At 40.8% G+C, this 15983-nt stretch overlaps 1 protein-coding gene across 1 annotated transcript; it reads left to right on the forward strand.

The window, feature by feature from the left end:
• The first annotated feature begins 12499 nt into the window (after positions 1–12499).
• LOC113294618 lies at positions 12500–13960 on the forward strand. Its single transcript, XM_026543003.1, has one exon. It carries the CDS (start codon positions 12500–12502, stop codon positions 13958–13960), a length of 1461 nt encoding a protein of 486 aa, XP_026398788.1.
• Positions 13961–15983: the final 2023 nt, after the last annotated feature.

Genomic DNA, 15983 nt, shown 5'->3' on the forward strand with positions numbered 1-15983 from the left:
ACACTTAACCATTATTGGATATGTCATGTTATGCACTCTTGCACATATGTAATCCATGTCCCGGAACCATAGTATGCGCACCCGTTTGCGTACCTGTTGGTTTGGGAAATCCGGGAACCTACGTATGCGTACCCATTTGCGTACTAGCGTACAAGTTCATGTCCGAGAATTTCTGCTGGGAATTGAAGTTCGCGTAACTGTTTGCGTACTGGTGTAACTCAATCTTAGTCACGGTATTTCAAGTATGCGTACCCGTTTGCATACTTGAAGGTTAAAGTTCTAAAATCGGTTTTAAACATGAACATAAACATTTATATAATAAGGAATGCAATCTTTGCAAACCGTGGCTATAATATTCATGATTGATTCGAGTGAATCAAACCAATTTTGCTTCAATTGTGTTTTTGTATAATTCTATGAGAATATCGCAATTGAACAACTCTTTAACTAGTTTCATTTGAGTCATTTGAACTAGTTATGATTAAGATGAATAAGGTTGATATGAGAGTAATCATATGGATAACCTCGGTTAACTATTGTGAACCAACATGGTGTACACGTTTGGGTATGGTTACATAAACCTAAATGAGGGTACATTTTATTTGTGTGTAACAAGCTAAGTTCGATCTAACGGTTGAAAGATATTAGCTTGGTTGAATCAGGTTTTCCATCTAACGGTAAATATTGAATGCTTTGTTACCAAGGTTACTTGGATTGCAAACCCTGATTTGAAAAGTATATAAAGGAGAACTCTAGCAACAGGGAAATCTAATCCCCACACCTCCTGTGTGTTACTAGTTGCATAACTAGATTCGATTCTCCTTTAGCCTTAGGTTTCTTCTCGAAACCCTGTAGGTTAACAACTTGAAGACTTCATTGGGATTGTGAAGCCAGACCCAACTATTCTCTTTGTAGTTGCGTGTTTTGATCTTGCCCTATTCTATCGTATTGAGTACAATTGAAATAATTGACTCGAGATTAATTTCTCCGGTAGGCAAGATAAAAGTAATCACAAATATCTTCGTCTCATCGTTTGTGATTCCACAATATCTTGTTTCGCTAGTCGATTAAGATTATTGTGAGGTGATTGATAATACTAGGTTGTTCTTCGGGAATATAAGTCTGGTTTATCAATTGGTTCATGTTCACCTTGATTTATCAAAAGACGGAACAAAAACTCTTGGGTATTTCTATGGGAGACATATTCATTCAATCTAGAGACTTTTCTGTGTGAGACAGATTTGTTTATCAAGTCTTCGACTTTGGGTCCTAGCAACTCTTGGTTATGGGTGAGATCAACTAAGGGAATCAAGTGCGTAGTATCCTGCTGGGTTCAGAGACGTAAGGAACGCAATTGTACCTTGTATCCGCGTGAGATTGATTAGGTTTCAACTACAGTCTAGTCCGAAGTTAATTGGTAGTAGGCTAGAGTCTGTAGCGGATTAATACAGTGTGGTGTTCAATCTGGACTAGGTCCCGGGGTTTTTCTGCATTTGCGGTTTTCTCGTTAACAAAATTCTGGTGTCTGTGTTATTTCTTTTCTGCATTATATTTTGTTATATAATTAAAATATCACACGTTGTGCATTAAGATCAATCAATTAGAATATCTAACCTTTGGTTGTTGATTTACATTGATTGACACTTGAACATTGGTCTTTGGTACCGTTCAAGTAACTCCTCTTATATTCAATTGGGCTCGCAGATTTCTATTTGCTGATTGCGGATTGAATTAAGAGTTAGATTTATTAAGCTCTTTGATATACTTTACTCTAGATTGTGTCTGACTGTCTAGTTGATTCTCTAGAAAGTGTATTGGAGTAAGTCCTCTCAGATTTCCAAACGAATTGTTGGGTGTGGTTGTTAGACCCCCGCATTTTCAATTGGTATCAGAGCAGGCAAATACATTAAAGACCTCATAAGTCTGTGTTTGTAGCGATCCGATATGGACAGAGGTGTTATCTCTATAAACGTACCACCAGTCTCCGATGGCTCAAATTACTTGTGGTGGAAAATTGCTATGCGTGCCTTTCTTCAAGCGCGTGATTTTCAATCATAGGTTTATGTAGTTAATGGCTATGATGCTCCCATTGTGGCAGTAGGGAATGCGACAGTTCCTAAAGATATTGGTGCATATGATGCTGCTGAGATTCTTGCTGCAAAGCAAAACTCTGACGGTTTGAATGCCATCATACATGCCATTACCCCAGATCTTCAGCACCATGTGACTATGTGCACTCGGTTTAAAGATGCTTAGGATATCTTAGAAACCGTATTCGAAGGTAATACCAGTGAAAAGGAAGCTAGGCTTCAAAACCTTAATTCCGATTGGGAAAACCTTCTTATGGCAGATGAAGATTCATTTGAATATTTTAATCACAAAGTGTCTGAAATTGTTAATGCATCCTTTGCATTGGGCAAGACTATTCCTGAAAAGGACATTGTGATGAAAATTCTCAGATTACTGCCATCTATATACGATTCTAAGAAGCATGCCATCGTTGAAGGAAATAACCTTGATGCTCTCTCCAGAAACACGCTGGCTGGAAAGCTAAAGATCTTTGATCATGAGCATACATCCAGAATCGGAAATGATGTTGCCTTCAAAGCACAAAAGAACCCTAAATTACTTGACAAAAGTAAAAGTGTTCATGTCTCTGAGGATGATCTTTTTGAGGCTGATTAATCAGATGAAGATCTTGACAAGTCAGTCTCTTTGATCACAAGACAGTTTGGAGATCTCTTATTAAAGATAAGTAAACGGTTTACCAGAGATAAACCTAGGTCACCAGTTAAACCTCACAATCGCATTCCTCCTAAAAACAGGGATGTTGACGAAGCTGATGACGATGGTATGCCACAATGCTTTAAGTGTAAAGGTTTTGGTCATTTTGCAAATGAGTGTCCAAACCGCAGAAAATACACTGGGAACAAAGGTCTTGCTGCAACTCTTGATGAAATGTATGATCACTATGATTCTAATGAACACGAAAGATCAAGTGTTGCACTTTTTAGTGAAGATATTGATTTTGATAATTGTATCAATACATACATCAATATCGATATTCTTCCAGAAGAAGAGTCAACCAATCTAGAAGAAAAAATTAACCTTTCTGTTGGAAACTCTCTGTCTGATTTTTCAGGTTCCACTTTGTGTCTAGCAGCTTGCACATCTCGGGCGTCTGAATCATCTTATCCATTGACATGCTCTTATTTTTCACTCAAAAGTCATGAACTTTCAAAGTGTTTCAAGTACAAACACAATATGAGATATGTGAATAAACTTCAACGAAGAGCAAATCGCCTAGCAAACAAGCTTAAACTTGTTCAAAAAACCGCTGTGGTATGTAAGATTTTATCCTCTTCAAAGAAGTTGGTTTCCAAAGATAGGTCAAGACCACTAGTGAAAAGAGTATGGTCTAAACATTTTGATAGACATGGTTCTATGAATTCCTTTCAAAAAGGTTATGGTGGACAAATTGTTGTTCACCGCAGCACAACTTAATTGTGTTGTGTTGGTGCATCTTGTCTCATGTGCCTGATTAAAAGAGACAAGATTGTGCAAACCTCAGGCTTTAAGATTATTTTTTTTTTTGTTTTTCTTAGACTTGCAGTATGTTTTGTGAAATTGGAATTCTTTCATATTGGAAGGGACTTCCTTGTTTAATCAATAAAAGAGGGTTATTCTCGATAATTCTACTCTCTTTAGAGTTGTGATTGTGCGTACGTGAACCTATGTGGTTAAAGGTTCCGTAACCCTACATTTTTTTCCTTATCTGAAACTCTTTTCATCTTAAGACTGCCTGTTGAGTTTAAATTGTGACTTTCTCTCACAAACCCATACACGTATGGATACTCCAAGCATCATGTGTTCTGATGGAAAAGATGTTAATATGATTGTTAAGCCATCAACCATGAAGAAAAAGAGAAATCTCCGTTACCTCCAACTTTGAAAAGAAAAAGAAGGAATGTGAGGAAACCAAGAGTTGTTCCTTCAAATTCTCAGAAGTTTTCTGGTGTTCTTGAAGAGTTGAAGGAAACAAGGAAGGAGATTCAGCAAATAAAGGCTTTTTTTTTGAGAACTCTCGAAATTCAAAAAGCCCTGATTCGATATCATCAGCCTAGAAGGTTTGTTGGAATTGACTCTGTTAGAGCACTGCTCGGTCAAAATCGCATGCGTTGCTATCTCAAGCATGTTTGTCAATGTTAGTGATCAAAACTATAAGTCTTGATTTCTAGCTTATTTATAGATGTCTCGGACTAGGACATAAATAGTGTAGTTGAGCTTAGATTTCACAGAGTTCATCATTTGAAGACGAAGAACTACTAAGGGGAGCTTGTGGAACTTCTTCGACAAAAGGTATGTGGAGACTTGAACTCATCTATCACTTGGGAAGTCTATTTATACTATCTCCTATACTGAGACATAATTCGTGTTAAGATATAGTTTTCTCTATACACATTTGAGATTTCGAGCTCAGTATATATCTCGCTTACATATTTCTCGAAATATGTGTTGGTAAGCTTTCGCTTCGACCAAGTTCATCTCATATCATGAGAAAATTGCGGAGTAACATCTTACATGGTTTATTTCAATATCTTGAAAATTGCTTTGATGCTAATAGTGTGTGAAAACGGCTATTGTCATTATAGAAGAATGTTTCAATGATTGAAATAAAGAGTTGAGAATGTAACCATGTTTGGATATAAGCATATATAGTGTGTTCGAGCATTAGTGTATAAATCCATAAACCAGCCAAGTGTATGCATATGTATGTATACGAAATTGGTGAATGAGACAGGTTAAGTATGCGTACGGGTACGCATACTGGCGGAAGTTTTCGAACCGAAAATTTCTGTTGAGTTTGGTTTTGAAAAACTCTTAACTAGTCACCTTAAGTATGCATACCCGTACGCATACTGGCGGAAGTTTTCGAACCGAAAATTTCTGCCGAATTTGGAAACTAAACAAACTCAAATCTGGTTGCTTAAATACGCATATCCGTACGCATACTTAAGCTGGTTACTTTGTCAAATCGGTCAGTTCATGAACTTAAACATTTAAATCATAAGGAATGCAATCTTTGCAAACCGTGGCTATAATGTTCATGATTGATTCAAGTGAATCAAACCGATTTGGTTTCAAATATGTTTTATATAGCAATTGAACAACTCTTTAACTAGTTTCATTTGAACTAGTTATGGTTGAGATGAATAAGGTTGATATAAGAGTAACCATATGGCTAGCCTCGGTTAACTATTTTTGAACCAACATGGTGTACATGTTTAAGTACGGTTACATAAACCTAAATGAGGGTACGTTTCATTTGTGCGTAACAAGCTAAGTTCGATCCAATGGTTGAAAGATATTATCTTGGTTGAATCAATTTTTTCATCTAACGGTGAATATTGAATGCTTTGTTACCAAGGTATCTTGGATTGCAAACCCTGATTTGAAAACTATATAAAGGAGAACTCTAGCAACTGGGAAACCTAATCCCCACACCTCATGTGTGTTACTAGTTGCATAACTAGAGTCGATTCTCCTTTAACCTTAGGTTTCTTCTCGAGACCATGTAGGTGAACGACTGGAAGACTTCATTGGGATTGTGAAGCCAGACCCAACTATTATCTTTGTAGTTCATTGATATGATCTTGTCGTATCTATCTTGTTGAGTACAATTGAAATAATTGGCTCGAGATTTTATATCTCCGATAGGCAAGATAGAAAAATAATCACAAACACCTTCGTCTCATCGTTTGTGATTCCACAATAACTTGTTTCGCTAGTCGATTAAGTTTATTATGAGGTGATTGATAATTCTAGGCTGTTTTTCGGGAATATAAGTTTGGGTTATCAATTGGTCATGTTCACCTTGATTTATCAAAAGACGAAACAAAAACTCTTGGGTATTTCTGTGGGAGACAGATTTATTCAATCCTATAGACTTTTCTGTGTGAGACAGATTTGTCTATCATGTCTTCGACTTTGGGTCGTAGAACTCTTGGTTGTGGGTGAGATCAACTAAGGGAATCAAGTGTGTTGTATCCTGCTAGGATCAAAGACGTAAGGAGCACAGCTGTATCTTGAATCAGTGTGAGATTGATTAGGGTTCAACTACAGTCCAGTTCGAAGTTAATTGGTAGTGGGCTAGTGTCTGTAGCGGCTTAATACAGTATGGTGTTCAATTTGGACTAGGTCCCGAGGTTTTTCTGCATTTGCGGTTTCCTCGTTAACAAAATTCTGGTTTCTGTGTTATTTCTTTTCCGCATTATATTTTGTTATATAATTGAAATATCACAAGTTGTGCGTTAATAAATTAGAATATTCAACCTTGGGTTGTTGATTTACATTGATTGATACTTGAACATTGGTCTTTGGTACCGTTCAAGTTACTCCTCTTATTCAATCGGGCTCGCAGATTTCTATTTGCTGATTGCGGGTTGAATCAAGAGTTAGAGATATTAAACTCTTTGATATACTTTACTCTAGATTGAGTATGACTGTCTAGTTGATTCTCTAAAAAGTATATTGGAGTAAGTCTTCTCAGATTTCCAAACGAATTGTTGGGTGTGGTTGTTAGACCCCCGCATTTTCAATTGGTATCAGAGCAGGCAAACACGTTAAAGACCTTACAAGTCTGTGTTTGTAGAGATCTGAGGATGGACGATATTGTCTCTGATAAACGCATCACCAGAAATAAAAGTTTTGTTCCTATAAAAGTCTACTAAAGAGTAAGATTTGTCAATCTCGAATATATAAGAACCTTGTGTTCCAAGGAAACAGACATACATTGACAAGTGTTACCCTGACTACTTTACTGACGAGTCTGACTCTGAAACTTGTTAGAATCCTGGCTGATAAAGTCAATAGGTTGATACACAAAGTCAATGTCCTTGTTGGTATGGTAAATAAGCGTGACTTTCTCCTAAAAATCCTTTGTGAGGAAAATGCCTCTGTATGTGCTTCACAGAACTCTCACGAGGAAAAACTCATAAAGGATGATTTGGAAACTGAACTTTTTTTAAGTAAACTCTATGTTCAAGAATGTTCTAAAGAGTCCGCAATACCAACTGCTTCTGATAAACTATAAAAGTCTCTGTCTCAGAAGCAAAACAAAAATTCCTTCCTGTTGGAAATAATGTGGTTGTATCTTCCTCTAATCAAGGAATGTCCACATCACTTGGAAGGAAAAAGTCTCCCAACAATAGTGTTGAGTTTGTTCCTTCTAATCACGCATATGATCAGAAAGTATATCTCTTTTGTGATTCAAAAGGTCATAGTGAACAAAAAAAAAAATCTAGGTTGAATGACAATTCTTTCAGTCGTCTTCAACACACCTTAGACTTAATTCTCAAAGGTGTAACTGACATTCGTATATCTAAACCAATTGGATTTAGTACTTACCCTGTGTATTCTACCAGGAAAGTCAGTTCGAAGTGTTCTTCAAATGTTCAAGAATCTAACAGACTTCCCAATGTTGATCGATCAAGAAGAACTCATGGTTTTTCTTCTTTCAAAAGGGAAGATTGCGTTGTTCATGATGTGAGAAAGGTACCAGAAGAAGAAAGCAAAAATGGAGGTATGGAAGACAACTTAAAAAGGATAATTGAAGGTGTTGATGATGGTCTTTTAGTTCGGGGTCAAAATTGTAAAACCCTGCATTTAATGCGTTTTCATCCTACAAAGGAATAAAATCCATTTGAATGTAGTGAGTGTTCAAACCTCTTTACTTATATATGTATTGAACAATTCGATATATTTATGAGATTTATCAGAATGGTGCATCAATCCCAGATATCCTATAAATCTCGACCTACCGTATTATTAACTAATGCATGACTCGCCTAGTATTTTCCCGTGCTATGTTCCCAGCCGAACTCTCATTAATGACATGACATGACGATGAAGTGTTCACTCTTAGCAGAGTAGCATGAATCTCCCGAAATGCCAGCATTGAGATCTACATGAAAATACCCACACGGGCTACATCGTTCTCTGATAAAGAGATCAATGCGTTCGCACACTTTTAATTAAAGTTAGTGTGATTGAACACACATTTATTCTTAAATAAAATCTAGACTGTTAATGTCAGTCTCAGAAAACAATCACCGCCACACAACTTGGCCGCACAATTTAACAAGCATAGCTCACTCCTAACAGAACTAGGCAATCACTATAGTGACCACTGACGGGCCCACTGATGCCCTAGTCTATCGAGTGGTCTTCTGTTCATCCACAAACACTTCAAACGCCGACCCAAACGTGGGTAATCGCGCTATTTAGGAGCTCAAACGAGCTAGACCGACCAGGACGATCTCAAGGTCATCACGTCCGTCCAACTTGGACAGCCAAGTTGGACGTCTTAGATTGAACTTTGTGCGATCAAGAGGGATTCGTAGCAATCACCGGCAGGCCCACTAGTTCCCTCGATGATTGAATCTCATGTTTCCCATGCACAAGCGCTTGAAACGCCGACCCAAACATGGGCGTTTGCGCTGCATAAAAACAAAGCTCGAACGAGCTAAGACCGTAAAAAACGGTTTTAAAAGCTATCATGTTTTCCCAACTTCGCCAGCCTAATTGGACGGATTAGATCTTCCTACGAACGATTAAAGAAGTCCTAACATGATCATTGGCGGCCCCACTTTCCCCTTTAAAGATCGACTTGCCCATGTCAAGGCTATAAGGTGTTCGACCGCTTGCACAAACTTGAGCAGACACGTCGTGTTCAAAAAACCCTAATTTGGGTTGCGGCGATGCATAGCTGTTGCAGATCGATCATGACCATCCAACTTTGCCATCCTAGTCAGACGGTTTGGATCGCATCTCGAGCAACCAAAGAGATGCCAACGCGTTCACCATCGAACTAACTCCACACATGGCCGAACGACTCGCTCATAGCAAGTCCAAAGCGCACTAAATCGCCGGCCTAAAGTAGCGTAAGCACGCTGTTTTCAAAAACCTAAAATTACTTTGCGGCAACACATTACTGTCACAAATCGATCTTGACCACTCATTTTCGCCAGCTGATTTGAGTATCTAAGATTTAATCTCAAGCGGCCCCGAAGATGTCAATGTGATCACTGCGGACCCACCTTTACATATGATTGACCGGCCTACACAAACTAGGGTTCAATGCCTCGAAACGCACGCCCAAAGAGGGGTGGGCCACACGGCTCCATAAACCCTAAAGTTGCGTTAACGGCAGTATGAAACTGCCGCAAATGATCACGACCATCCAACTTCGCCAGCCTAGTTGGATGGTATAGATCTATTTTTAGAAAACAAGCAAAGCAACATTGTGAAGACCGGCCATCCTTCTTCCACATAAGGCGATCGGCCAAGAAATGGCGGGCCCTAGAGCCACCAAACGATCACCCAAAGGTGGTCGATCAAGCTTCCACTTTTAAGACGCTTATTCGCGACTTATTCAATCAAGCTCAAAAACAATGATGTTTCATACGCATCGATTAGTTTGAGCTGCTTAAATGCGATGCTTCACATGCATCGAATACATACAATATTTTTATTGGCCTCATAAACAACTTTGTTGTTTCACCTAATAGCACCATGCTATTCTCCGCGGCGGGTCCCACGAATTGACCCACTTATTCGAGACATCAAACATGTCACAAACTGGGGGATGCTTACTGGGGTATTGATCTGGCGGCTTACAGCGTACAACGTGCAACACGCACATTAGGAGAATGTGTTAGGAAAAGACGGATGGTTAACAATGATGGAGTAGTGGGTGAAGGTGTGATCACGCAATGTTCACCACCTCTTAGACAACTCTATTACTCCACTACTTAACTTTCTCCACTTCCTACGAGATCAGGGTTGCGCTCAAATGACTTGTATAAATAGGTTTTCAACCTATTCAAAAAGGACACAAATCAACACTAGTAGCCAGAAACCATTTTCTGATACGCTAGTCATAAACAACCACACCTTCATAGTTCAACATTCTGATCTCAAACACCTTCTCCGCTTCCCTCCCTAAGATCAACCCTTCTCCTTCACCTTGTGACCGAATTGAATATGGAACGGCCATTTCTTGGTTTAGGCCAGAGTCTTACATATTGATTTATCGAACCTAAAAGCATTCCCGTGCAGTGCATTTGTTTAGGGTTTAGATTCGTTTCTCATTCAACACACCCCAAATTACCAAAAAATAGCAGAATCAGTTTTGACCCATAAACAATTGGCGACCACAGCGGGAGGTTAATCTCTCGGTTGCAAGATCAATTTTCATTTTACTCCAATTTTCTCAAATTCAGAATGGTTGGTCTTAGAATCAATTCGACTTCAAACTCCGAGCGGGACCCTTCAAATGGCGATGTTCATCTTTCCAATGACGATCACACAACCAATGGAGAAATCCCGACCTTAATTGGATCGAGTACAAGAAATACACACGAGGAACATGGACGTGATGAAAGAGACGATAGAGAACATACTCAATTTCCTCGTCAAGTTTACGTCAGATTTAAGCGGCTTCCCCGCTCCAGAGATTTCAACGATGAGGACTAAGTCTTTAACCGATGACCGCTCTCAAGTCAATAGCTTCACCACCAACCAATGGCCAGTGGACCAGGAAGCGACATCTTTAGTAGAAAGTTTGTGTGAACTTCTACACCTCTCAAAGTACCAACGAGTGGAAACGTTTGCTGCAATCAATCAAATTGCTCTGGACGCACGTTTGGCCCCTTCGCGCAATCAAGCCTTGGAAACATCAGAGGTGTCCATAAACAATGTCACGTTTACCGAAGACGACATGATGGCAGAGGAGGGCCACAACAGAGCCTTGCATGTTACTGCACGCATCAAGGGTTCAGAATTCAAAAGATCTCTTATCGAAACCGGAGCATCCTCGAATGTCATTACTCTTAAAACTCTAAGGACAACCAGCGTTCGACCGAGCAAAATTATACGACAACCTACCACAATGACGGACTTTGAGGGAAACCAAACCATCACATACGGATATGTTAATCTGAATATATCGGTAGGACATGTCTATTCGAAAGTAAAATTCGAAGTAATAGAAAAAGAGCCAGACTACCATATGATACTGGGGAGACCATGGCTCCACGGTAATAAGATCGTTCCTTCGACTTATCACCAATGTCTAAAAACCATGCTCAATGAAGAAGTTGTTCGCATCCCTGCGTCGTTATATCCTTACGCACCGATTTGCGGCGTGGAGCTTTTTGAGCCGAATGAGAATTCACAAAATGCATCAAATAAAGGCTACTGCACGCCGCTCCCCACATGGACGTGAATTCAGGAGGAGGACCGGCTCATATCACCAAGACGAGAGACCGGGGGGCCTCCACAAGCAGAGCACCCAAACTCTTGTTCATCAAACGAAGGATCATCACGTCTCCATGCTAAGAGGGAACGGACCTTTATGGCAAGTCGCGACCAGAAGGGGAAAACCGTATAGCGTCTCCGTTGTTAGCAATTAGCAGGGGAGACTCTCACTCGGTCTCTCCACCCAATAGAATGCAACAACAACGACAGACTGCAAGAAGAAGTACCGGATGCTCCACGACAATTACAGGATGGCACTGACTCCACAACGGACGAACTCTAAGTGATCAACATCGGGGATGAAGAATCTCCGAGACCTATATCCATGAGTTCGACTCTGTCTGCGAACGAATGCACAAAGATCGTGAGTCTTCTCAAGGAGTATCAACACATATTCGCATGGACATATGAGGAAATGCCCGGATTAGATGAAAAATTGGTTACCCATCACCTCCATATAAAACCTGGATCCAAACCGATCAAACAATCTCCAAGGCAGTTCAGGCACGACGTAGAGGAACAGATCAAGACCCATATTCAGAAGCTGCTGACTACCGTCTTCATCAATCCCATTCATCATCCTACCTAGTTAGCCAATGTGGTTCCCGTAAAGAAGAAAAACGTCTAAATTAATTGTTGTGTCGATTTCATAGATCTGAACAAATGCTGCCCCAAAGACGATTTTCCTCTTCCCAACATTGACATGCTAGTAGATGCTACCAGCGGACATGGCATGTTCTCTTTCATGGATGGATATAGCGGCTACAACCAGATAAAAATGTACGAACACGATGCAAGTAAGATGGCTTTTCGAACTCCTCACGGAAACTTTTACTATACTGTGATGCCTTTCGGTTTAAAAAATGCTGGTGCTACCTATCAACGCGCCATGACTGCAATTTTTCACGATATGATGCACAAGCAAGTCGAAGATTATGTAGATGACATAGTGGTCAAGTCGAAGACTCGTGCAACCCATACAGATGTTTTACGGCAAGTGTTTGAAAGGTGTCGCGAGTACAAATTAAAGATGAACCCTCTGAAATGCGTTTTCGGAGTTTCTTCTGGCAAGTTTTTGGAATTCCAAGTCACCTCTGAAAAAATCAAGGTCGATCCGACCAAAACCCAAGGTATCCTCACGATGCCTCCTCCACAAACTGTGAAAGAACTCTAAAGCTTCATGGGCAAGGTAAACTATATCCGACGTTTCATACCTGGTTTGTCCCAACTTATCGCTGCATTCACCACCCTGTTGAAGAAGGGAGCGAGCTTCATTTGGAGTACAAAGCAACAAGAAGCATTTCGACAAATCCAGCAAATATTGTCGTCACCCGCTGTTATGAAATCTCCCACACAAGGAAGAGTGTTATGCCTCTACACTGCCTCTAGTGACATTGTTGTTGGGGCCCTCCTTGCTCAGGAAGATGACGAAGGGATTGAACATCCCATATACTACTTCAGACGCACGTTGAGAGATGCTGAACTCAGATACCCCAAAGCAGAGAAGGCGTGCTTAGCCCTGGTTCACGCTGTGAAGAAATTCAGACATTATCTACTGTCGAACAAGGTGGTGTTAATATCCAGAGTTGATCCTATCAAGTTCTTACTCTCAAAACCAGCCTTGATAGGCAGACCGACCAAATGGCCGCTCTTAACGTTAGAGTTTGATATAACATGCACTCTTCCAAGGGATATTAAGGGACAAGCGGTGACAGATCTTCTAGCATCATTCCCAGCAAAAAGAACCACAACATTGCATGAAGACCTTCCCGGAGAATTTCCCGAAATCTCTTTTATCGAAAAGGAGGCGTGGCTATTATATTTCGACGGTTCTGCTACTCCTAGCAATAATACTGGAGGAGCGAGTATAGTTCTAGTGTCTCCAACGGGCGAAGTATTTTCACATTCTTTCAAGTTGGACTTTCAGTGCACCAACAATTCGGCAGAATACGAAGCTTTCCTCATAGGATTGTCACTAGCCAAACAAGCAGGAGCCACACACCTGGAAGTAAGAGGTGACTCTAAGTTGTTGGTTAATAAGATGAATGGGGTCTACTCACTCAAGGAGGTAATGCTGGGCCCCTATAGATCCGAGGTGCAAAGGCTATTGAATTATTTTGCTGATGCGACCATAACCCATATTGGCCGCAATAACAACAAGCACGCTGATTGCCTAGCTACATTGGCTTCGAAGCTACAATTCGAAAGATTGGAAGAAACTTTAATTGTGAAGAGATGGACTGTAGCGTCGACATGGCTCGCACAATCTAAAGATGTTAAAACTGACGACTGGAGGACTCTTATCGTTCAAGAGATAAACAGTTCGCTCTCCCAAGGAAAGGTCAGTCTCAAAACCCTGCAAAGCTTTTTCATGCTTCATGGAGTGTTGTATCACCGAAATTCAGATGGGTCTCTGTCAAGATGTCTTGGGGACGAAGAAGCACAACTACAACTTAACCGCATTCACAACGAAGCCTGCGGACAAATGTTGGTAGTGATTCTTTATCGACGTCCCCAACGCCTTGGCTTCTACTGGCCAGAAATAGAGACTCAATCTCGATCACTTCAAGGGTCTTTCTCCAATTGTCAAATACCACCACACCAATTGGAGGTTTTCAACGTGAGCCACACTGGGGACTAGCGAGAGTCGTATGTTAATTACCTTCGTGACGGAGTACTCCCTGCAAGCAAGAAGGACGCATCCAAAATGAAGCAACGAGCCAAGAGATTCGTATTTCATGAAGGAATATTTTACCGCAAAAGCTTTGGGGGCGACTTATTACGATGCCTGGACGAAGTGGAGATCCCGAACCTGATGAAGGAAATGCATGCAGGCGAACACCAGGGGAAGAAGAATCTATTTCTCCAGATACACAAGAAATACTACTGGACAACCATGGAAGATGATGCAGCTGCATTTGTTCAAAGATGCAATGAATGTGAAATTCATGGAAATCTTATTCATGCACCCTCTACTCCTTTACACTCGGTAAGTAGTCTGTGGTCGTTTTACAGCTGGGGACTTGACATCATTGGGAAGATCAACCCGCCATCGCCAAAACAGCCCTAATATATTATAACCGCAATGGAGTATTTTACCAAGTGGGTTGAAGCCATTCCTCTGCGAGGGACTACTGGAGCAACAATCGCGGCGTTCATCAAGGAACACATCATTTGTCGGTTTGGCGTGCCTAAGCACATTGTTACGGATAATGGTACTCCTTTCGCCAACAAACAGGTACGAGAGTTGCTCGAAGAATATGGGATTAAGCAAGTCTTCTCCACCATCTATTATCCCCAGGGGAACGGGCAGGCTGAAAGCACGAACAAAACCTTAATTAGGATTATCAGTCGGACAATGCATGATCATCCCAGGACATGGCACGAACAGCTACCAATGGCATTGTGGGCGTATCGTACAACACCTAAGAGTTCTACCGGCGTTTCCCCTTACTCACTTTTCTATGGTGTGGACGCAATTCACTCGGCAGAGATTAAAATTCCTCCAGCCAGGATTGCAGCAGCAAGTGGGGTCCACTGGAATGAAGTTGAGGCATTGAGCTCCAGGATTGCAGAGTGGGACACCCTAGACTCTAGGAAAGATAAAGCAGAGGAACGTACTCAGACATACAGAAGCAAGATCTCCAGAGCGTATGACAAAGCTGTAAAACCACGAGTTTTCAAAGTGGGAGATTTAGTTTTGAATACTTCCAAGCACATTTAGCAAGACATGTCCGCATCAAATTCTCTCCAAAATGGGAAGGTCCCCATGTGATCACCAAAGCTTACAACACTGGATACTACAAGATGGCTCAAGACATACTACGCTGATCATCATTCCGCCTCTTGCCGCCTCGCAACGCAACAATCAGGCATTATCACTTTTCTCACGTCTCAGATATTAAATTCTCCTTTAGTGAAAACATGTCGATGTAAACTCCATTCACTTAACAAAATCCAATGCAATTTATTTTCAAAGCAAGGTTCAAAACCCAAAAAAGAGAAAACGATTAAAACATCATCGTGCCTACTTATTCAAAACAAAAAGTACGACTCAGAAAAGGCCGTCCAATAAGTTGTAGTTCCTTGAAAGCATCATTTTCAGCCTCTCCTGATACCTTTCAGTCCTACTCTTCAAGTCTCGGATTGCCTGCTCCACCTTCTCAGATTCCGCAGCCAAGGCCTTCTCCTCTTCCAAGATGTCTTTCGTAGCAAGGACAACATTGGCGATGATACCAGCTTGAACAACTTTGATAACATCAAGGCGTTGTCGCAACCAGCCACGTTGAACTCCATGGATTCACAGGTAGATATCATATCTTCCCACTTCTCAATACTTGATTCAGCAACATCACGAATGGATGCGCCTTCCATCTCGGCAATCATGGGTAGGAGACAGTTCACTGTAGTAACTAAAACAGACGAGCAGTGTCACACCACGTTCCTAGTTGCAATATGGCCGTACATTCTCCATATTTTTGTTTACATAGGCATGAACTCCTTCCTCACTAAAAAACCGCCAACATACCGGTAACTAGAAGACAAACATCTCATGTGAACATCGAAACGCAAACCAGCATTAGGGTACTCGTATGAGGAGATACCCAAATCAGCGTCTTCCAGGTCAGCAACAGGCGAGTTGGAACTTGAAGGGGGGGGGGGGG

The sequence above is a fragment of the Papaver somniferum genome, chromosome 7 (genome assembly GCF_003573695.1).
Source record: "Papaver somniferum cultivar HN1 chromosome 7, ASM357369v1, whole genome shotgun sequence".
Lineage (NCBI taxonomy): Eukaryota > Viridiplantae > Streptophyta > Magnoliopsida > Ranunculales > Papaveraceae > Papaver > Papaver somniferum.

Coding starts and splice junctions, on each gene's coding strand:
- LOC113294618 (XM_026543003.1), top strand. CDS start 12,500: ATGGGCAAGGTAAACTATATCCGACGTTTCATACCTGGTTTGTCCCAA.